This window comes from Peromyscus leucopus, chromosome 7 (assembly GCF_004664715.2).
Source record: "Peromyscus leucopus breed LL Stock chromosome 7, UCI_PerLeu_2.1, whole genome shotgun sequence".
Lineage (NCBI taxonomy): Eukaryota > Metazoa > Chordata > Mammalia > Rodentia > Cricetidae > Peromyscus > Peromyscus leucopus.
The window spans coordinates 24,751,887-24,775,994 of NC_051069.1; the positions used below are offsets into that span (position 1 = coordinate 24,751,887).

The window sequence follows — 24,108 nt, forward strand, 5'->3', positions numbered from 1 at the left end:
GGTCTCAAACTCAGAGATCTACTTGTTTCTGTCTTCCAAGTGCTAGGATTAAAGGAGTGTATCACCACACTCAGCTCTAAGCTTTTCTTTAGTTCCTTTTCACAAGTTGGAAACTTAGTTGGGTTGGATCTTGCCCTGAGGTCACCACCACTCCCTTATCCCATTTCTTAATCTGTTTATCTCCTTGAACACAGGACTTAGCTCCATTCCATGTCCTGGCACTCCTTTTCTCCTCAAATTGTATGTTTTGTATTTTCCTTGTTCAGCTTGCTCCTTTTCATTATATATCTTCATTAGAGTTACCACTAGTATCCGCATCACAGAGACTATACTAAGCTATCTTGAAATTTCCTCTGTCAATGGAATTAATCCAAATCTCATTACTTTAGCCTCAAGTAGACTCTAGAGACAAGGACAAAAAGCAGCCACATTCCTCACCAAAATATAGCAAAAATGACCTCTAGGCAACATACTAAAATTCTTCGCTGGTGAAACCTCTTGAGCCAGCCCCTGACAGTTCAAATAACTCTTATCACCACACTAGTATGGTCATTTAAGCAGTGCTTAAAGCATTCCACTGCTTTCCTAACCCAAACTACCAAAGTCCTATTTCCTCCAAACAAAAACATGGTCAGGCCTATTACAGCAATACCCCAATTTCTGGTACCAACTTTTGTCTTAGGGTTTCTATTGAGGTGAAGAGACACCATGACCATGGTAGCTCTTATTAAAAAAAAAAAAAACAGTTAATTGAGGTGGTGGTTTACAGTTCAGAGGTTCAGTCCATTATCATCATGGCAGGGAGCATGGCAGTGTGCAGGTAGACATGGTGCTGGATACACCTTGATCAGAAGGCAACAGGAAGTGAATTGTGTGACACTGGGAGTAGCTTGAGCATAGGAGAACTCAAACCTGCCCCACAGTGACACACTTCCTCCAACAAGGCCATATCTACTCCAACAAAGTCACACCTCCTAGTAGTACCACTCCCTTTGGGGACCATTTTCTTTCAAACCACCACAACTACATAGTGAATTTGGGACCAGATTGTGGTACATAGTAAAGCCTTATCTCAAAACAAAACAACAAAATGGTACCTTGGAGGGTTAGCCAGGGTTCTCTAGAGAAACAGAACTTTATCTATCTATCTATCTATCTATCTATCTATCTATCTATCTATCTATCTATCATCTATCTACCTATCTACAGGATTTATTAGAATGGTTTACAGACTGTGGTCCCAGCTAGTCCAACAATGGCTATCTACCAATGGAAGGTCCAAGAATCTAGTAGTTGTTTAGTCCATGAGGCTAGATGTCTCAGCTGGTCTTCAGTATACACTAGAATCATGAATAAATAGGCTCTAATTCCAGTGAAAGAATGGACTTGCTACCAGAGCAGGACAAAGAGGCAAATAGAGCAAGCTTCCTTCTTCCATGTCCTTTATATAAGCTGCCATCAGAAGGTGTGGCCTGGATCAGAAGATCTGGATTAAAGGTCTATCTTTCCACCTCAAAGATTCTGATTAAAAGTGGGTCTTCCCACTTCAAAGAATTTAATTAAGAAAAAAAATTCCTCAAGGGTATGCCTAGCCATTGGATTTTAGTTAATTCCAGATGTAGTCAAGTTGACAACCAAGAAAAGCCATCATACTTGAGTTGAGAGATAGTCAATGAAAAAAGGAAGACAAAAAGAGTTACTTGTTGCTTTATCTTTTTTACAGTTGGCACGTTAAAACTTATTAGTTACAGTGCAGCAGCACTGAGCATGTTATGCTTCTGGTAAGACACGAAAGAGCATCAGCAGGCCGGAGGTTAACACTCTACAAACAGGGGGTGGGGGAGAGGACCCAGTGGGCAGAGGGCTTGTGGTGTAAGCGTGAGGACCTGACTCTGAAGCTCCAGAACCTGCATAGAGCTGGCGTTGCAGTAGTGCATGCCTGTAATCTTGTGGGCAGGGCACAGTAAGAGAGACCCTGTCTCAAAATAAGGCAGAGGGAGGACCGACTTTCAAGGTTGTTATTTGATCTCTGTACACTTGCTGTGTGTGATGTACATGCACACACACACACACACACACACACACCAAAGATTTTAAAACCTGTATAAGTAAACAGAGGAACAAAGTGGGCAGAGAGGAGAATCCTTTTCTTCTCCTCTCTACCTATTTGACTTTTTAAAAGCTTCAGTGTGAGCCGTGACCCCAGTCAACAGGAGAAGGCATTTGGGCTCACTTGAATCCTTTGGCTCCTATTCCATCTTGGCTCTGGGATTAAGTAGTTAGTAAGATAAAATAGGACACTATCAAATTGTGTTAATCTGAGGCAAAAGGGACCCCTCTTCCCTTCAGATTTTAAAGTAAATCCAGTCTCTGAGTTTATAGGGTGGGGTCTTGTCCCTGCAGGAGACCATTCTGAGCAGAGGTAATGTGCTCTAGAATGGCTATGTGTTTTATTGTCAGCTTAACTTTTACATCTGGGTGTAAGAACTTCCATGCAGCCTAAGCTGGAGGCATGACTATGCAGACCACATCCCCAGGCAGCAAACATCTGTCTTAATGCCTTTCTTTGAAGGGTTGTACCATACTGGTGGTCCCATCAGAATGCTATTTCATCAGTGATATACTCATGATTTTGTTAGGTTAGCTGTGGTCTTCTTTAAACCTGAGCTGGTTGTATGGAGTTTCTTTTTTCATAATGAATTGAACTTTGGGCAAACGTAGTAATTGCCTAGGTCTATCGGTCAATCTCCTCCCTGAGACAGGAGACATTGAGGCCTCTCCTTTCTGTTAGCTCCTGGCAGAAGAGAGCAGGGAGGGGGTCCAGAGCAGCAGGAATGTCTCCACAAATGATTAGGAGGCTTTGTGCTTAGCCATGTTATTAGCACATTTGCCCCCTCCCCTACGAAGCACTCTGTAATGTGTAGTAGTTATGCTTTAGTGTCAGGTGTATGTACATAGCATTTCTACTTTAGTAGTGACCCAGAGTTCCCTCATGAGACTGCCAGAATACTGAATGGCCACTGGGGTTTTGAATTAAAGACTGAGATCCCTTGTGTTAAAACAAAACAAAAACCCCAAAACAAAAAGTGAAAATGAAAATAAACAAACTAAAAACAAAACCAAAAATGCCCCCCAAATCCAGTAAGATAAAAAAATACCAAAACAAAAGAACAACAACAAAAAACAAAACAACAACAAAGACTGGAGTCTGTTTCATGTCGTTTCAACTGCTTGTAGGCATGAGACCTGCCCTGGAATGTGGTTGATATATACAATGACACTCCACTGGAGAAAACGGATTTTTCCTTTCCCAGCAGATATCAATTGCAATAGCTTCTTGGTTAGGGGTGGGACTGTGTCCACTTCCCCTTCTCAACACTGGGAGAGAAAGAACATGAAGTTGAGTGGGCACGGAAGTGGGGAGGATCCACAGCAGCTGAAAGAGTGGGAAAGAACATGATCAAAATATATTGCATGAAAAAATATAATAAAATAAAATTAATTGAAAACAACAACAACAGCAAAAAAAAACCCACTAACATTCACACTGATAGTTATATATCGAGCTTGTGGCAAAGCACAAAAGTGCAATTTCAAGTAGAAAACCAGTATCAGACTGGATGGGAGGGAAGATGGTATGAATTTGTAATCATCAAGTATATTTTATTATACCAACCATGCTGAACAATGAAAAAAACAGAAACAAAAAATAAAGCAAACCTAACCAAATAAGTTTATGACCACTGAAAGATTTATAAATTTATGTAGTTTATAAATTCTTGTAGTTTAAAAGTTAAATTGTCTTTTTCTCTTGTTGGAAGAAAAATTTCAAGACTTTTAGCAGTTCATAGATCTAGGTGGTCTTTTCCTCAGGATGTGCTTGAGGCTGTGGAGACTTAGAAGGGAGAGGTTTTATTCTAGAAAAATCTGGCCTTGTCAAATTTCCCCATCCATCCTGAGACCATATCAGCAGACACTGGAAGGTATTTATCTATTGCATGGCAAGTGTCTGCGTAAATTCTAATTGTTTCTCTGTTTCGCAGGATGTACCTTTCCTGTGTCCTTCGTTAAGGAAAGGCAGTGGCTTGTTCCTTCCTCCTGGCTAATTAGAGGGACAGAGCAGACAAGTCTGTTAAGACTTTTTAGATCATGGACTTTATACTCATTTTTATTCCCCAGAACACAAGTGACTAGAACAGCTAATGTCTATTTTTGGGGTGCCACAAGTCATAAAGTCCTTAATAATCTGTGTAGGATGATAGAATCTCGTGTAGCGCTGAGTCTCCCAGCCGTTTTTTGGTCAGTCTGCAGCCTTGCATTGCCACCCATTCCTTCTGTTTCCGTGTAAGAGGAAACATTGAATTTTGGGAGGAGTTATTGGGACTGTTTCTGAAGCCTTGGAGCACTACTGTGCCTGATACCGTTTTAACCCCAGTATCTCAGTTAGAGAGTTCAGCTGGGACCTCTGTCACACGCACAGCAATTCCGAAGTCCTGGGGCTGACAATAATCTTTGGCTTTGAAGTATAGACATCAATATTTATTATTACAAAGATTCATTTTGTAAGCCTCGGCAGTGAGGAGAAAATTAGCATTCTCGTCTGCCATGTCAAGAGTTACCCAAGGAACCTCTGTGGTGGTCTGTAGCTGCTTGAGTGAGCTTTTCTAGGAAAACTTCAGACTTCGAGGGCAGCTGGCCTTGGAGTGGATGACCTGCTTTTGGAGGGCAGGACATCCTCCCTTACAATGGTTTCCCTCCTCCCACTTTCAGAGGGATCAAGGCTTTCTCTCTCTTTCTCTCCCCCCCTCCCCCGCCAAGGACAGTTATTTTCTAGATCTCTTGTTTTCCCACAGCTGTGGCAAACATCCGTCCCTTTAGACTCCTCCCTGCTTCTGTGTCCTCTCTTTGTTGAGTCTAGTTCTTACTTGCCTAGGGACATGTGCTTCTCCCCAGGGCCAAGCCTGGTGACTGGCATTCTTCTCTTGCCTGTAATCATTTGCTGTGGGCCGTCTGGACTGTTTTGATTTTAATCTCTATGTTGCAAATGCCAAAAGGCAAAATGAAAAGTCAACTGCCTGAGAGTATGTGGGGATCTCACCGCTTGCTTTTGTTCCTTTTTCTCGGGGCCCGAGTGAACTGACTGATGAAATGTATTAAGTATCGGTAAAACCCAACTTGGCAGCTTTTTAAAATAACACTTATTTATAGCAATTTAGTTATACACACAATTATACTTTAAATTTTAGCTTTCATGTATCTTTTTTGGCAACTTTTTTGGACCTTCTGCAGTATGCTTGAGATTTCTGGTTTTGTTCTTAATTCCTTCTGTTTCCTTTTGGAACAATCCTTTGCTTTGGAACAAAACTAGTTAACCACCTCAAATTCTTTTATCTAAATGCATTTTTTTACATAAAAATATATTTCATACCTATAACTTTGTATATATTTGTTTTTAATTCTATGGTTCCCTTTTGCCTTTCTTAACTTTAGTTTCATTACAGAACTGAGAAAACACTTTAATAATATTTAACTTGACACTCTGATGAAAGCACAGGAAGCTGACAGACAGAAGGCATGAGCACTGTACCTTAAATGTCTAAGGGTCGGTGAAACAAGACAGCGGTTTGGAGAACAGATTCTGATGAATTATTTGTTAGGGATCTGAGTCCATTTGAAGCAGGCCTTAGAAACTGCCTTTAGGAAAGGGTATTGACCCTTTACTTGGGTCCACAATGCAACCAATAGGGGAATGAAAATGTGGTATCCAGGAAGAGGCCAGAACTGGGAAAGCAAGGAGGAAGCTTTCAAGGTCAAGAGAGAGGCTAGAGAAGGTCATACACAGAGCAGCTGCTCCCACAGTGTTTTGAATTCTAGAAGGTGCTGCCTGATTACGGTCACTGGCCTGGGTACCACCCCAGAGCTGGACACACCTTGACAAATTCTTGGAAGCTATCAATCATGTATGCAAGAGAATCGCTTATAATGTTAGCGATCAGTCCTTGCCACATTCCATGTGGCTTGGGGTCCTGGAAACCTGGCTAGGGGTGGTGTGGGAATGAAGGAAGGACAGACATGTAGACACCACACAACGAAGCTGGGATCAGGTGGGTCTCTCCAACTGCCTCCACCACCACTGTTCTTACTGCTATTGCTAACACGGCATCCTGAAACCTCGGCATGTTTGTTAGGCACCGCACGGGAAAGGGGTTAGCTAGTCTTGGTGGGAGATCTGTGTAGGCCAGTTCTCAGGCTGCAAACATCCAGGAGGAGGAAGCTGTGGTTGCTAGTCTTGGTATACACTAATCATTCATAAACACTCAGACTCAGACTCCCAAGGAAATCTTTGCCATCCATCTTGCGCTTGGCCCATATGGATGATGGCTTTAACAATTAGTTTTAGAGTCCTCTGCAGGCCAGGCTAAGTCCCTGTCAACACACACATTCTACCAGGACTTCACTCACTCTGGGTTTTCTCCACCCCACTACAGTTTTTTTTTGGTAGCTCTCCAGGGAGTCCTAGTTTCAGAAAACAAAAGCCAAGGGAACAAGATAAGATGCAAACCCAAAGTGCAGAGCAGAGCAGAGTGGTGGAGGGAGTCAAAGGACCTCGAGTCCATGCGACCATGCGTTAGAGTTAGCGCTTGTGCTGGTCACTGGTAAAGATGCTGGGAGCGGGAGCGGGAGCGGGAGCGGGAGCGGGGAGCAGGAGCGGGAGCGGGAGCCCCAGCCTACTGCCTCCTACAGACTGGGTTCTTTTCAGAAACCTCTCGTCAAAGTCAGAATTCTTGACTTCACAGCAGAAAAGAGTTTTGGGATGAGTCAGTATGAAGCAGGACTTACTAGAAAGAGGGAGCATCACAACCCCAGTGAGGGCATGGGCTCCCCAAGAGGGAGGCCTCCCACATTCACGCTGAAAATTAGGTTATCAGAACATATAAGCTTTACAACTCTTTACTTGGGCTTCAGGTTTGAATTGGATCCACTGTCAAAGGACTTCAGAATATTTAAACTGTAAAATTATGCCTCTGCCTCTGGTGTTCTTAAACATAAAAAGTAAAAAAATAAAACTGCCATGATCTCCTCGGTGCCCTTCACCTTGGTCAGGTCTAAAGGATGGCAGTGTCTTTCAGTCTCCCAAAACTTCAGTGGTCAACAACCAGGACAGATCCCTTTTGCTTTCCCAGATCTGCTCTGAGGCTTCCTGTGCCAGGTGTCTCAGAGCAGACCCTTGTGGGGAGAGAGGTTTCTCTCAGTTCTCCTAGACCCGCTAAGAACCCTTGCACATGTTTTACCCACCTAGTCCTTCTCCAGTCTGTTATCACGGCTTCACTAATAGATTAATGCTTCCAACACTACTTGCTGGTCTAAGGAAACTTCTGAACAAAAGTTTCAGAGTGGCTAAGGAATTTTCTGGAATGGTAGAAGTTGCAAAGATAGTGAATAATCTCTAAGACAGGGATTTCCTTTATAGACTCAGAATCTGCTTCCAGCAAGGTGGAGAACATGCCTGGGATAAAGTGCCATTAGCCACTGGCCCCTCCTAACAGGAACTGAATAGCAAAAGCTCAGGGACCTCCTTCAAGCAAATGATCCTATCTGGGTCATTAATTTTGTAGTCAAAGGCAGTGGGTTTGCATGTTGGTGAGTATAAAGATATGAAGAAAGAGAGGCAATAAAGATTTGTTTGCCACAGATAAGGAGAGCACCAGGCTATTTGCAAAGCAACACCCTCTCTCAAAAAAAAATAAGCATGAGGATTTAATGTGGGAACCATATATATATTTCTGTGGGAAAGAACAGGCAAGGCTGGGCACATTTCTGAGCAAGGTCAGTGTAAAGTCATAGATCATGTGTTCATAAAGGAAAGAGAGTGGATATGAACATGTGTTGGTTATGCTTAGTTCAAAGCTTCCTTACAGGTCAGAGGGCTAGGGAGATGATATGATTGGTAAAGTGCTTACCATGCACGCATGAGGACCTGAGTTTGGTTCCTTAAAACTCATTAAAAAAAAAAAAAAAAAAAAAAGCAGGAGGGTGTAGCAACATGCACTGTCATCCCAGAGCTGAAGAAGCCAGGAGGATGCCTGGAGCTTTCTGGTTAGCCAGTGTAGCTGAATCTGTGTGTTTCAGGGAGGAAGAGACTGGTTCAAAGACTAAGGTGAAGAGCCACTGAGGAAGACCCTTGACATTACCTTCTGCCCTTCATTTGCGTCTACATATGTATGCATACGTGAACATGTACAGAATATTTATACCCACAGACACATGTGAGCACGCGAGCGCGCGCGCGCGCGCGCACGCACACACACACACACACACACACACACATGAGTTATAGTGACTCGATGACTCTAGCTGGTGCACTGTAAGTGGTTCTAATATGGTTTAGTTGGGGGGAAAGAAAAGGAAGATTAGCTTTGAAGGCACAGGCATTCATTATCTTTTAATGGGGCCATAGCTTCAAAAAGGGCCAGCTCATTGAGCAATTAACGAATTGATAGCAAATTTGATTAACTGTGGGAAGTGAAGATTTGGGGCTAATCAAGCACTATATATGAGGTTTGTACAAGTTCATGGATGGTGATATCATTTATTGAGGTAAAGTAGGAGGAAAGATATTGGAGGACAAGAGATAAATTTAAATGTGAATGTTTGCCTTTAGGGTCTTTCAGAGTCACCTGAGTAAAGATGTTCCTTTGATATACAATTGAATACACAAGTCTGCTGTTGAGAAATGCATGCTTTTTAAAAAATTGATTTATTAAGCATTAGACTCTAGTGACAGCTGAATTTGTGGAAATCTGAGACATTGTCATGGGTGAGCTGTAGAGTGAGAACAAAGTGTAGTTAATAATGAGGTCAAAAGTGAGCACTAAGTCAAATAATGGGTGATGGCGGTGGGATAGGCGAGAACTCTCAAGACACTTAACTTGTCGGGGGTGGAGTGAGCAGAAGAATAGGACAGCAGTTAAAGGAGACTTAGGTGTTCACATGTTGGAGATACTGGAGGACCAGTGGCTTGGAGCAGTTGGTGTAGAGGTGCTTGCTGTCAAACCTGACACTGTGAGCTCTCAGGACTCATATGGAGGGAGGAGGGAACTGAGTCTCAAAAGTTGACCTCTGACCTCCAAGTATGTGCTATGGCACACGCCCACCTCCCAAATAAACAAATGTAATAGAGATACTTGAATAGATTCAAAATCTTAAGGAAATGGTACAATCGAAGGAAGTATAAAATAGAAAGGAAAATGTAGAGTTGTATTTAAGTTAGGGTAGAGAATAGAAATAGATTTTCAATAGGAGTATTGCTATAGGTCTGAAAGAGGTCAGACACAAAGACATGTAGGCACTGAAGGATCTACAGCCATGGATACTAACCGTTTACCTGGAGAATATCAGAACCTTTGGTGATGAAGATTGGGAGCCAAGTCCTTAAAAAATGGTTAACTGATAGAAACCAGGTTGAGAAGATAACAGAGATGTGGAGGGTTACATAGTGACTGGTCATATTAAGTCAGATGTATTGTAGGGGGGCATGAAACAATTTAGGATCTTTGAAACCAAGGTACAAATCAACATACAAGAACCAGCAACATTGCTATGTATGAACCACAAACTATCCAGTAAAGAAATCAAGGCAACAATCTCATGTGTACAAGCATCCAAAACAGTAACATATTTAAGGATATATTAAACTACATAGATAAAAGACCAGTACACTGAAAACTGTAAAACATGAATGAAAGAAACTGAAGAAGGTACCGTGAAGAGAAAAATAGAGTGTGTTCATAGATTAGAATGAATGTTAAAGTTTCTATATGACCCAAAACCATGTACAGAGTCAATGCAATATCTATCAGAATTCCAAAGATATTCTAATAGACATATAAAAATCTATAAAATTTTAAAGTATCATTAAAATCCCTGAACCATCTAAAATAACAAAGGTGGAAATATTTAAGCATCTGTTCTCAAAATCTACCACAAAATATAGTCATCAAAATAGAATAGGGAGCCAGAAACAAATCCATGCATTTATTGCCAATTGTTCTTTTATAAAAATGCCAAGAACATACAGTAGAAGAAGTACAGTCTAACAAATTGTGTTGGGAAAGCTGGAAATCTATGCATAAGAATGTCAATGGCCCCTTTTCAACATCGTGCACAAAATTCATGCAAAATGAAGCAAAGACTGAAAAGTAAGATTTGAAGTTATAGAACACTAGAAGCAAACAGGTAATTTCTTAACATTGTTATTAGCTAGGATTTTTGTATAGAACTCCAAAGGGATATGAAATAAGAGCAAAGTTAAGACAAATGGGATTGTATCTGAAACCTATGCAGCCAAGGAAACAATCCACCGAGTGCAGCAGGAGTGTACACAGTGGGAAAAATATTTGCAAGGTGTACATTGGACAAAAGCGTTCATAACTACATGTGTAAGGAACTCAAACTTCCATGGCAGGAAAATAAACCATGCTATTAAGAAAATGCATAGAAGCCGGGCGGTGGTGGCTCACGCCTTTAATCCCAGCACTTGGGAGGCAGAGGCAGGCGGATCTCTGTGAGTTCAAGGCCAGCCTGGGCTACCAAGTGAGTTCCAGGAAAGGCGCAAAGCTACACAGAGAAACCCTGTCTTGAAAAAAAACAAAAAAAAAAAAGAAAATGCATAGAGAGCTGGAATAGATATCTTTCAAAGGAAGAAATATGAATGACCGACATGCATATAAACCTTCAACACAACTAATCGTCAGAGAGACATCAAATAAAACTGTGATAAGACACGGCCTTGTATCTGTTAGACTGGCCGTTATATACAAAAGACTGAAAATAGTTATAGTGAGAATGAGGCACAAAAGGAACCTTGTGCACTGTTTGTGAGAATATGTGCTAGCTCATGCATTATGGGAAACATTATGAAGATTCCTTAAACACTTAAAATAGGGGCTGGAAAGATGATGTAATGGTTAAGGGTATTTGCTGTTCTTGCAGAGGACCTGAGCGAGGTTCCCACCACTCACACTAGATAGTTCATAATCAGGCTCTAAAGGATTCAATACTCTTCAGGCATCTAAGAGCACCTGTACTCATGCCCACACACACATAATTAAAAATAAAATAAATCTTTCAAAATTAAAAAATAGAATTATTATGTGATTCATTATTGACACTTTCAGGTAATTTCATAACATACAAGGTCAACGTAAGCATCCATCAGCCCAAATATCCACTAAGGAATGAATGGACAAAATCATACTCTCTGTCTCTCTGTCTCTCTGTCTCTGTCTCTGTCTCTGTCTCTGTCTCTCTCTCTCTCTCTCTCTCTCTCTCACACACACACACACACACACACACACACACACACGGTTAAAAATGGAAGACATGCTAAGTGAAACAAGCCAGATCCAGAGAGACAAACGCTACCTTATCTCACTTGTAGTCGCAATTTTAAAAACTGAACTTAGATGCAAAAAGTAGAATAGCTATGAGCAGGGGCTACAACCCCGACGCTAATGGAGATGAGGGGATGTTGGTCATAGGGTACAAAGTATCTACACAAATACATTCCAGGGAGTCAGTTGTCTAGCAGGTGACTAGCTAACAATAATATATCGTGCAACTGAAATTGTTAAAGATTTTAAATGTTCTCTCACACACAAAAAGATTAATGTGAGATGATGGGTATGTTAGTTAGCTTGATTTAATTATCTCTCAACATACACATATATCAAAACACCACATTATACATTATCAACATACACATACCCTTTGCCAATTAAAAATAATAAATTCGCTGGGCGGTGGTGGCGCATGCCTTTAATCCCAGCACTCAGGAGGCAGAGGCAGGCGGATCTCTGTGAGTTTGAGGCCAGCCTGGTCTGCAAAGTGAGTTCCAGGAAAGGCACAAAGCTACACAGAGAAACCCTGTCTCAAAAAATCAAAATAAATAAATAAATAAATAAATAAATAAATAAATAAATAAATTCTTTTTTTTTTTTTTAAATGTTTTTGCTACCTCAGTAAGCTTTAAGTAATCAGTCCCCATCTTTTTCTCTCTATGAAACCATTCTGAACTGTCTCGGGAAAATTTATTGCAATCTCTTTTCCCATGGTGTCTTTGCATATTTGCTAAATTCTCTCCTATAAGGTATGTCTGTTGTTGTTGTTGCTAGGCTCTTTTGGGGGAGGTGCCACTCAGCTCCCAAATAAATCACACATGGAGGCTTATTTTTAATTATGAATGCCTGGCCTCTCTTGGCTTAGTTTCTAGCCAGCTTTCCTTAACTTAACTTATCCCGTCCGTCTTTTGCCTCTGGACTTTTCCTTTTCTCTAACTTCTGTAAATCTCTTACTTTGTGGCTTGCTGTGTGTGTAGTTAGGTGGCTGGCTTCTGGAGTCATCTTCCTCCTCTGGCTGCTAGATCTTAGATCTTTCCCCTATTTTCTCCTTCTATATATAGTCTCTGCCTGCCAGCCCTACCTGTCCTTTCTCCTGCCTTGCTATTGGCCAGTTCTTTATTAGACCAACAGGTGTTTTACACAGCACAGTAATACAGCTTCACAGAGTTAAAGAAATGCAACATAAACAAAAGTAACACACCTTAAAATAATATTCTACTACGTAAGTCCACATGTTTGTTAATTTCTGTACATTTGGTTTCCTGAGAAAATTGTTGTAAACATTTTTGTATCTTTCTTTTGTAATATATTAGCAATAATCAACTCCATTATTATTAAGATAAATTAAAATAGCACATCATCTTCATCAGAATGACCAGTAGAGTGAACCTATTTTGGTAAACATACTGTAAAAATTGCTTTTTGCCTTTTAAAATTCAGTGTGCTTGTGCATGCCACAGATTGCATATGGAGGTTAGAGGTCAGCTTGTGGGGGACAGTTCTTCCCTTCCACAATGGATTCTGGGGTTCGAACTCAGTCCTCAGACTTGGCAGCAAGTGCCTTTATCTGCTGAGCCATCTTGCTGGCCCCAAGACATACTTTTTAATACACATGACAAAATGTGAATGGCCAAAAGAATAAAATATTTAAAAATAGAATTTAATATTTAGAAAATGAAAGTATGAAGGAACACTCAAATGCTAGAAACCAATCAATTGTTCAAGGCTTCAAATATGAACATTAAATTTGTCTTAAAATGTCAAGCAATTTTTAGAAAAGAATAATAGTTTTCTGTGAAACTGAGAGACTGAGAGACTGCCATTGGCAAGATAGTGAGCAAAGGTGCTCGCTGCACCAACTGAACGACCTGAGTTCAATCCCTGAACTAGACTTAAAAGAAGAATGAGGGAACTGACTCCGCGAAGCTGTCTTCTGACCTCCACATGCACTGTGCCTCGACTACTCCTCATACACACACAATTATACTAAATTTAAAATGTCAAAGCTCCCCCCAAAAAACCCAACCCTGAAGGGACTACAAATTAAAATGGCTATCATATGACAATCTGATAGCAACTGAAATAAAAAAACTAAAACTTAAATGAAAAAAGTTAGATGTGGAAAATAGACAATTTAAAAGAGAAAATATATCAGTAAACAGTGTTCATAAAAAATAAATTTGAAACACAGATATTAGAATAAGTATAATTTTTTTACAGTACCAAAATCCCAACTTCATCTGTTAAATCTTCAAGTAGTTTTGCTGACAATACTCCACAATTAGCCAAAAATATTTAAACCAATAGATTTGGAGAGAGAGATTTAGTCTTCTGAGATATGTGAGGATAACTCCCTTCTCTGGCTGAGCATGCAGTCATTCAAAGTCATTAAACAAAGATGGAGTCTGCATGGTTCTTTCAATTGGGCGGCTAACTGATTCTGTGACATATATGATGCCATACAGTTACTGTTCCATAATTACTTTGTACCAGAAAACTATTTGAAAACCGATGAAATAGCATGCTGAGGCTGCTAAAAAGCAAAACTCAAATGACCCAGTGGACAAACACAGTAGCTTGCTGACCCTGGCCCTCTGTGCCATTCCAACCTGCTATCACAGGAGCCTGTTGGGTAAACGCATACCTCTGTAGGCAAGCAAGACTCCCAAGACCTGAAAGGATCTGAAATTGGGGGTTACAGTTTCTTTCCATTATTTCATCATTCAGATGCTTACAGTGGCATTTATTGACTGGTAAGTAAATACTTCATTCAATTAAATCTTTCTCTTGGCATTCTAGAGAAAGGTCATTAGCTATTACTCTTCTAATTTGTCTGCTGTAATGACCAATGAGACAGGTGTAGCATGAAGGTTAGTTTTATATGTTGCTGGTGACAATTTAAAATTTTACTTTTGGACATATCTGGCAGCCATGCATGGTGGCTCATGCCTTTAATCCCAGAACCTAGGAGGTAGAGTTTGAGGTCAGCCCAGTCTACAGAGTGAGTTCCAGGATAGCCAAGGCTACACAGAGAAACCCTGTCTCAGAAAAAGAAAGAACATATTTGGCAGTCAAAAATGTCACCTTCTTTGACTGGTTGGTACTTACTTCAGTAATGTGTGATTGTGTAATTTCATTCCCAGGAACCTACTATAAAAAGGTAATTCTATACATGAAAAACTGGGAAATATCTAAGCATTATATACAATGATAAAAAGTAAATATATTATGGCTATCTAATATCATAGGGCCCATGGCCCATGGTGTTTTCTTGATGGGATAGAACAAACTCAATAAAAATAAAGATCACAGAAATTATTTAGCAAGCTTTAAAGTTAGTTATAGTGTATAATACAGTTGCAAAAAAAGTGTTAAGACTATATATTTGGTGCAATTGCAACTTAGTAAAAAATACAAATGAGAGATAAGAGAGAGACCATAAAACATACAGTACTGTAAAATAAAATTTAGGGGAGAATATAATTTGACATATTTGCTTTGTTTTCTAGATTTTGTACAATATAGGGAGATGATTTTCATGAAGAAAAGATAGATGAAGGGATAGTAAGGTGAAAAAATTTATATTTAACAATGAAATACATATTTATTATACCTACTTAATTTCAAGCCAATGATTCCAAAAGACAGCATCTGCTGGCAGCAGTGGTCACACTATGTGGAAATCGATTCCTCTCATTCTCTAACTGAAAGCGAATTAGAATTGATTTCTAACAGGTAATTTCATCACACTGAAAGGTATAAAATAGGTCATACTAATTTATATTGAAAGCAAGCTTTCTTAACTGCTGTTAGTAAATGTGTCCTTTCAATACTTCAGTTTTTGTTTCGCTTTAACAACCCCATCACTCTGAGACAATGGCACATCTTCAAGGAGTTTTTGCACTCCGAAGGGCTTCCGAACACATCAGCCCCAACGGCAGAGGTGGAGCTGATGGTCATGGACATCCTGGAGAAGTTAAACCGGCAGATCCCACCCAGACCCTTTGCCAACCTCAGCACCACCACCAGCGCCAAAGAGAGCACGGCCACCATCCTCAACCCTCGTGGCAAATACTGCGTAGGTGACCGGCTGCACGTCCTGCTGGTAGCCAAGGACCACTTTGGTCGCAGGAAGGAGTATGGTGGGGACTTCCTGAGAACCAGGATATTCTCCCCAGCCCTGAAGGCAGGAGCTTCTGGAAAGGTGACAGACTTCAACAATGGCACCTACCTGATCAGCTTCACTCTGTTCTGGGAGGGCCCGGTCTCCCTGTCTATTCTTCTCATGCATCCCAGTGAAGGGGTGTCAGCTCTCTGGAGAGCAAGGAACCAAGGCTATGATAGAATCATCTTCACTGGCCAGTTTCTTAATGGCACCTCCCCTGTTTTCACTAAATGTGGCCTGACCTTAAACACAGATGCCGAGCAGTGTCAATATCTGGATGCTCGGGATAACGAAGCCTTCTACTGCTTGAAGCCTCCAAATGTTCCCTGCGAGGCCCTGACCCACATGAAAACCAAGAATAGTAATGTCTCCTACCTCAGCATTAAGGAACACCTACTTTTCCAGAGGTAAACATGACTTCAAATTCATTAAGGGCTACCAAAAGGTAGACTTTGGATCTGACCAAACTGTTGAATATATTAAATCTGACTAACCAAACTGTCATGTCAGTGTGGACTAAGTCATAATTAGGTCCATCCTCCAGAGGTAGCCCAGCAGCCATCCTGGGTGACCTCTGGGACCCCTGGCTGAAAGGAACACAGCAGTGAAGTGCCTTGCACAAGTATATACATCTTGTTTTCCATGGTGCAAGGTAATTCCAGATTCAGTAACTCTTTTTTATGCACCAGTATTGCCTATAATGTATTCATGAAATACTGTCCCACATACTATTAATTAAATGAGTAGGATCATTTCTCGGTTTACTTTACACTTTAATCGAATCAATCATCAAATCCTATAAATTGTACCTCTGAACTGTCTCCTGAACCCACTCATTTCTGTCTGTCACTGTTGGATGGGTGTCTCTAGGATGAGCTCTCATCAGACTTTAATTAGACTCTGTCAGTGATCTCAGGGGCTGCTCTTTGTGTCCTCACTCATGTTTCTAAAGTACATATATAATATTAATACATGTCAATGCTTCTTTGCTTGAAATCATTGCTATGGCCACACAGCTCTAAAGGTGAATTAGGTCTCTAACCTGTTTACACTCTTCATGCTGTTTTCCTCTCTGTCAATCAAGCTGAACATTTATTTCACAATTTGCATTCCCAAGCCCTGTATTACTTGCTATTGTTTCCAGGAAGTGTTCTGTGTCATAGCCAGAAGGGCTAGTCCTTTGTTCCAACTGCATGCTGTTCTTTCCCAACATGCCATTGTACTGTTCATGTTCTGAGAAGGAAGAATTGTGAGAATGTGTTTTCTATATCCATGCATCCATTTGTTCAGTCAGTCTATAAAGAGCACTTTCTACACAGAGTTCTAGAGAGTGGTCAGTCTCATAAGGCAAAAAGACAATGGACAAGTAAGTAAATATGTAGCAGGAATCCCTAGGTAATGGATTCAAATATGACATTGACATTACTTTAAAATAATAATCGGGTCAGACACTATCTCCCCCACCATGTCTTCATGATCATGTTTCCCCTTCAATCCTTCTCCAACTTCACTTCTTGTTTCTCCTAATCAAGATCTGAAAAATAAAACCCCTTTATCTTATTATTTTGGCCAAAGAGGTTGGTCTTTTCCAAATAAAAATTTTACTAGTAAGTAATAAAGTGAGAGCTGTCTAGAGCAGCAACCCAAACAAAGTAAGGGGCCAAACCATGTGAGCAAAGGGGAAAATACTATTCTCAAGAGAGGGAGGGGGCCCAGGGCAAGAGCATGCTGGGGACTTCAGGTCCTGGTAGTAAGGCAGGCAGAGCCTCAGAAGTCATCTGTGGGGCAGGGAGCCACTGAGGGCCACAGGCTTAGTTCAGTGACATTAAGACCAGCACTCGGGAGGCAGAGCCAGGTGGATCTCTGTGAGTTTGAGGCCAGCCTGGTCTACCAAGTATGTTCCAGGAAAGGCGCAAAGCTACACAGAGAAACCCTGTTTCGAAAAAACAAACAAACAAAAAAAGAGGATCTCAGTGACTGTGCTGAATGCAATAACAAGTGAAATGTAACCTGAAAATGATAGAATAATTTTTTTCTCAGAAACTTGAATTTTGTGTCCATTAAACCAGATTTAATAGTTTCCAGGCTGAACTGATGACTCATTTTAAGAGCCTTCAGGTCCACAGTCCGGGAACTACCACTGTTGGAAGGCCTTGTTTTCATGATATGTGTCCAGGAGAGCAAACTGGACAGAACAGAGTCCCGGAAATTCAAGTTCAAATGCGACAACTCTTTCTCCCTACAAGACTCTCTTTCTCCCCCTTTCCCACTGTCACTTGTTTTCCCCCCCACCCCCCAAAAAATGCATGGGACAATCCACACATTTATCTTCTGGCTCAGCTAAAAGAGACTGGGCCTTATCAATTTTTTTTTTTAATTTGAAAAAAACAATGATCATTAATGGAGCTGGTGTATGGCTTAGCAGTTAAGAGCACTTAATGCTCTTCAGAGGATCTGGATTCATGTTTCAGCACCCACATGGTGGCTCACAATCATCTAGAACTCCAGATCCAGGGATCCAATGTTATTTTTCTGGCCTTCATGGACACAGATATACATGTAGGCAAAACATGCACACACATAAAACAAAAATTAGAGTTACAAAGAGAAAAGAAAAAAGAAAAATGATCATGAGGACATAGGAAGAGGTATTCTTGTCTTGACTATCTCAGAATCATCTCTTACTCTCGGAGAAAGGATCATTTGTGTGTCATTTCTGCCTTTCTCACTGGCTACATCTCAATCTTTCTTAAGGTAGACTTCGTTAAGCCTCAAAGGAAGACCCATCTTGGCATAGTCTCCTGGTTATGTCTCAGAAAATCCAAAGTCCCCAAGTGACTGGCAAATGTATATGTAATATTATAGGCAGTTTTCTAAAATGCAATGCTTCCACACATAATTATTTTAAAAGATACATCAAAATGAGTACATTTATGCAAGCAACACATATTTTAAGACACTATAAAATTTGGCCTTTGGAACCAAACTGACAAGGTGGCCAGGTCTTGTTCTCTTACTATATTCAACCTTACTTGGGCTAGCTGAAGGATAATACATGCTAAGCTGTACTATCCATTCTTCTCACTTGGCCCAAAGACTCCTTTCCCGGGATGTGAGCAATCCTTGAGTGCTGGAAAATGATCCCTGTGTCTTTCTGGGAACTTTCTGCAGTGCTGGTTCTCTGCACTTCCTACCCTTCCCCCAGCTCCGGCTCTGGAGAATCCTACCTTCCACCATTCTTTATAAAATGAATTTGATTTCATGAGATACAGTCACCGTTGAATTGTGATACCTGGAGATGGTGCTTACTAGGCTAGACATTCGGAATATTAGAGCAAAGAAGAGTGACCTCATTCCTACTCTCAAGGAGATATCAGTCCATGGAAAGGAGACTCCCAGTGGACTTGGGAAGGTGAAAAGGGGGTGAGGAAGAAGCCAGAGAGGTAGATATGTTTAGAAGGCTGTAGGTGGCCTGGTCTTTATTCTATAGACCATCGAGGAAAAGTCATATAAAGGTTTTGTATAATAGGCTGGGCTCAACAAAAGGACTAGAAAGGTAATATAATAACCCGGGTTAGTGTTGTCAAAGTGATGTCCTTGCATCAGTAGCTTCAGCTTCACCCAACAACTGAAAAAAGCCAAGTTCTTGAACTTGACCTGGAACAAGTGAATCAGAAATTCTGAGAGTGAGGCTCTTCAACTGGAGAAGCACTATGCCAGAAAAAGTTTGGTAAGGCCCTGAATTACTGCAGTGGAAAGGTAAGGAACAGAGATGGCATTAGACAGTCATACATGAGTGCCCAACCCTGGAATACTGTGACATGGTGTTGTGGTCTGTATGTATTTTGGGCCACATTCTATCTTGGGATTCATGAAGCATCAAGTTGGTCATGCTTGAGAGCTAAAATTGGAGGCTGAGTAGACAGACAGACAGATAGATTTGGTTGATTGCAAATAGATGAAAAGTGACACCATGGATCTGCAGATTTCCCCACCATGAGTAGAGAAACCATTTTCTAAAATATTGACCCATTTTTTTCATCAGAACATCTTAAATGTATCACAATCACAACAACAACCACTTGCAAAGAATTAAGAGTGCTTCACTCCATCTAAACCAGATACTCATTCTTAAAGATCTGGATAGATGTTAGGATAACTTATTTTCTTATTTCTTGAAGGTCCAACATGGCAGTTGAAGTGATAAAGAATTTGGCCATCACAGTCTCGCCATGTAGCAGTAAGTTCAGTGTGCTCTTGGCACTGTATTCGCAACTTGCTATTTTAAACAACTTCATTACTTTGAGCCATATTTCTACCTTAAACATTTTGAGCTCTCATTTTCTGGTACAAATGAGCTACCTTGGGTTTTAAAGAAGGGATTTTATGCATGGAAAAAGATTTTAATTATAAATATATTTATTTTAAGATTTATTTTTTGTTTTATGTGCATTGGTGTCTCATCTGCATGTGTGTCTGTGTGAGGGTGTCAGATCACCTGTAACTGGAGTTACAGACAGTTGTGAGCTGCCATGTGGGCACTAGGAATTGAACCTAGGTCCTCTAGAAGAAGTTATTTCACTCTGTGTCAAATGGACAGTTAAAGCTAACTAGTGCACCTACCCGGGTGGAACATTCAGTATGAGTTGATGAAGACAGCCAGGATGTGTCAATAGTGGAGTGTTCAGAACAAGGCAATCATGGTCCTGTTGTTTTTCAGCAGACAGCAGACCACAGTGAGAATGTTATGTTCAGTCTTAGGCACAGTGGAATATTTCAAGTTTTATTATTATTAACCAGAAAACATAATTTTGGCACAAACAGTGTAGGCCTCTTATTTCCCAAGTGTGTTTAAGTTCTTTCATGAGTTAACAGCTTGAGAATAAGGAGACTTGAAGTTTCACCAAGGCCAATGTAATTGTTGAAATATTCATCTGGACCTGAGCTCTGTCTACAGTTTCTTCCCAACTTCGGTTTACTGTCTCACCTCTAAATGGCTCTGGGGACAAGGTAGATCCCAGGGAAACACTGCGAAGGCTCAAGAGAAAAGGGATCCCTGCTCTAAGAGCATCTACCCTGTGAGAACTTTTTATCCATCCCTTGAACATGATTTTGTTAAATAAATATTTGTAGAAGAAAGGGAGGCCGCTATAGAGAATAAAACAAAGATGGAAGAAAAAGATGGAGAAGAGGATGAGGGAAGTATTTGCAATATTTCAAGTATTTTCTGATAATAAAAATTATTGAGTCTGGGATTTTTATTATTTATTGCTAGGGAATGAAATCAAGAAAAAGAAGTGTCAAATTGGAATGAAGGCTCCTTTCCCCAGTGGCTATATTTTCAAAGGAAGGTGGATTTCAACATTTTGCAAACAGAATGAGTTCAGTCAGATGCAAGAGATAAATAATTGCTTGACAAGAAAACTGATTTACCTCATGGGTGATTCCACACTGCGCCAATGGGTGTACTACCTACAAAAAGCTGCAAAAAGTATGTTTTATTTTCAATTTGAAATTATAGTCAACTGTTGGGGCGTTTAAATAATAATAATTAGAATTCTTTGTTCTTCTCTGATATTTATTTTATTACTACTGTCAATATGCCAAACTTCTGGCTTTAAGCTGTTTTTTTTTTTGTTTTTTTTTTTTTTACAAAAGGTTTATTAATTCTTTTTCTTTACATCTATGGATGTTTTGCCTGCATATATAGTCTGTGTACCATATGAATGCAGTGCCCATGGAGGCCAGAAGAGGTCATCAGATCCCCTGGAACTCGAGTTCCAGTTGGTTAGAAGTGACTATGTCGGTGTTGGGAATCTAATCTGGGTCTTCTGGAAGAACAGCCAGTGCTTTTAACTGCTAAGCCATCTCTCTAGCCCCAGGCTTTAAGTTTTAATAAAAAGTTATTATTTAGTTATTTAATCATAGACACTAGCTCTATCTTTTCTATTCATATACTCTGATACAAATTTCAAAATCTTATGGAGGTTTTAAGGCATCTGATAAAAATTCTCTGCCTTGTAAAAGTACCATTGTTCAGTTAGAAGTAATCATGGTCAGAGTCTTACAGATTGTGTGCATTTTCAAATTATGCTATTTCTTTTTATTAAGAGATTTGTTGATTTGTTTCCCAACAGCCCTGACATTTTTTGACCTGCATGGAACTGGGTTATTTCAAACTCATGTTCTTCTGGATATTAATCAACATATTTTGATACAGTGGAAAAAACACAGCCATCCCTTTGTTACTCAAACGTTGTACTCTTTGAAAGATGACAACTATATCCCACGGGAAATTGACCAGGTGGCAGGAGACAGTCGCACAGCAATTGTTATTACTTTGGGCCAACACTTCAGACCCTTTCCCATCAACATTTTCATCCGTAGGGTCATCAATGTCAAAAAGGCCATAGAGAGACTGTTCTTACGAAGCCCGGAGACCAAGGTGATAATTAAGACCGAAAATACCAGAGAAGTAAGTGAAAATGCAGAGATATTCAGTGACTTCCATGGCAACATTCAGAATCTTATTTTAAGGCACATTTTCAGGGACCTTAATGTGGGAATTATTGATGCTTGGGACATGACCATTGCATATTGCAGTGAGAACACCCATCCACCTGACAACGTGATTGCAGGTCAAATTGCTATGTTCTTAACCTACATTTGCTAGAGGGTCTGAAGGTGCAGAAACATCTCTAGCCCTCCTACTCCTGCTCTCTCAGATCTCATATGTACTGCACAGACAATGCAATCAAATTGATGAAGAAATGAATATTGAGAATTTTAGTTAAATGTACATAACATGAAATTTACCATTCAAACCATTTTTAATCCTACAACTCAGTGGTGCTAAATGAAGTCCTATGTCACACCACCATCATTTTAATCCATTTTGAACAGTTTTCTTCATCCCAAATAGAAATAGCAAACCTATTTATTAAAGAACCACTCAACACTTCCCCTAACCCATAGCCCCTGGCGTCTACAGCTATATTTTCTTCTATGAATTTGACTGTTTTAGACATCTCATATAAATGAAATAATAAAATTCATGTGAATTCATGTCTGTATTATTTTACTTGACACAATGTCTTTAAGGTTCACCCATATCAAATATATGTGAATGCCCTCCTTTTTAAAGTTAATATCATTTCTTTCTATATATGTATTGCACTTTGTTTATCTGTTTATTTGTTGATGAGCATTTAGCTTGTTTTTGTCTTTTGGGCATTGTGTATCATGAGGCTGTGAAGAGGCATGCACATTGAAAGGCTTGTTTCCACTTCTAAGCTTAAATCATCATTATCCATTTCTTATTTTTTAAAGTGTCTTTTTATTATTTATGTATTGGTGTATTGGTGAGTATGTCTGTTAGTAATGTCAGGTGTGTGCAAGATGCCTGCAAAGGCCAGAAGAGGGCTTCAGATCCTGTGGGGCTGGAGTTACAGGTTGTGACTTGCCTGATGTGGGTGCTGGGAACTGAACTCTGGTCCTCTGAAAGAGTGGAAAGTGCTCTTAACCATTGAGCTACCCATCCAGCCAACATTATCCTAACTTTAAAGGAAGGTGCAGCCCAGAAACACATAGCTTAAGTGGTCTGATCAGAGAAAATGTAATGCATAGAAGAGAAATTTTCAGGACCACAATAGCCGTCTTCTTGCTGAGAAAACTTCCTTACAATCTGATGAGCAGTTGTCGGACTCCACTGTAACTCTGCAGCCACGGCCCAAATCCTGCAAACTCCCCGAGTAAAACCAGCTTCGATTCTGACCCTAGCTGACCCAAGAAGTGTGATATGGGAGCCCTTGCAGGGACCTCAGAAGACTTCATAAGCTTCGCCCTAGAGACTTTCCCTTGACAGAAAACACAGTTATCTACTTCTCAAGACTTGGTATATTTTTATTAAGGATAATTTCCAAGTTGGGGTTGTATTTGTGAGTGAAAAGAAGTAAAACTACAATGTTATTACATTAGCAAATGGTCCGGTCATACATCTTTGGACTAGACTCGAAACAACTCACAATAAAAATACAAAAATCAAATTTTCTTTCTTTCAGATTGATTTTATTTTTAATTGTGTGTGTGTGGGGGGGGGCGGGGTATACATATAATCGCAAGTGCCAAGGAAGCCAGAAGAGAGTGTTAGGTCCCCTGGAGCTGGAATTACAGGCAGGTGTAAGCTGCCTGATGTTAGACTAGGAACTAATCTCAGGTCCTCTGGGTCTTGTCCTTTCCTTTTCGTGTGTGTGTGTGTGTGTGTGTGTGTGTGTGTGTGTGTGTGTGTGTGTAAAAGGGCAACCTTGTGTGTTTGTCAAGTGTCTTCCATTTTCTGCTTTCAATATGGTTGATGTTCCAATCTCTGCTTTACCATCACTGGAATTGTAAGCATATATCACTACACCATTAAAACAAGGATTCTGAGGAATTGAACTCAGGTCCACGCTTGCAAAACATGCACTTTACTAACTAAGCATCTCCCAAGGCCCTCAAAATTTACTCTTGTATTGAGCTCCTGATAGGTTCTCATTCTCCCCCTAGGGA

The 24,108-nt window shown here is 40.3% G+C and overlaps 1 protein-coding gene across 4 annotated transcripts in view; it reads left to right on the plus strand.

Moving 5' to 3' along the window:
• Positions 1-22,629, plus strand: part of LOC114690221 (NXPE family member 2-like) — a 47,549-nt gene extending 24,920 nt beyond the window's left edge. For all 4 annotated transcript variants that reach the window (XM_037207521.1, XM_037207523.1, XM_037207522.1 and 1 more), the window contains 4 exons: positions 15,238-15,971; positions 19,746-19,804; positions 20,840-21,055; positions 21,702-22,629. In XM_037207521.1, coding sequence (XP_037063416.1) covers positions 15,238-15,971; positions 19,746-19,804; positions 20,840-21,055; positions 21,702-22,237 — 1,545 coding nt within the window. In that variant the 3' untranslated portion in view covers positions 22,238-22,629. The remainder of the gene's footprint in view (positions 1-15,237; positions 15,972-19,745; positions 19,805-20,839; positions 21,056-21,701) is intronic.
• The last annotated feature ends 1,479 nt before the right edge of the window (positions 22,630-24,108 follow it).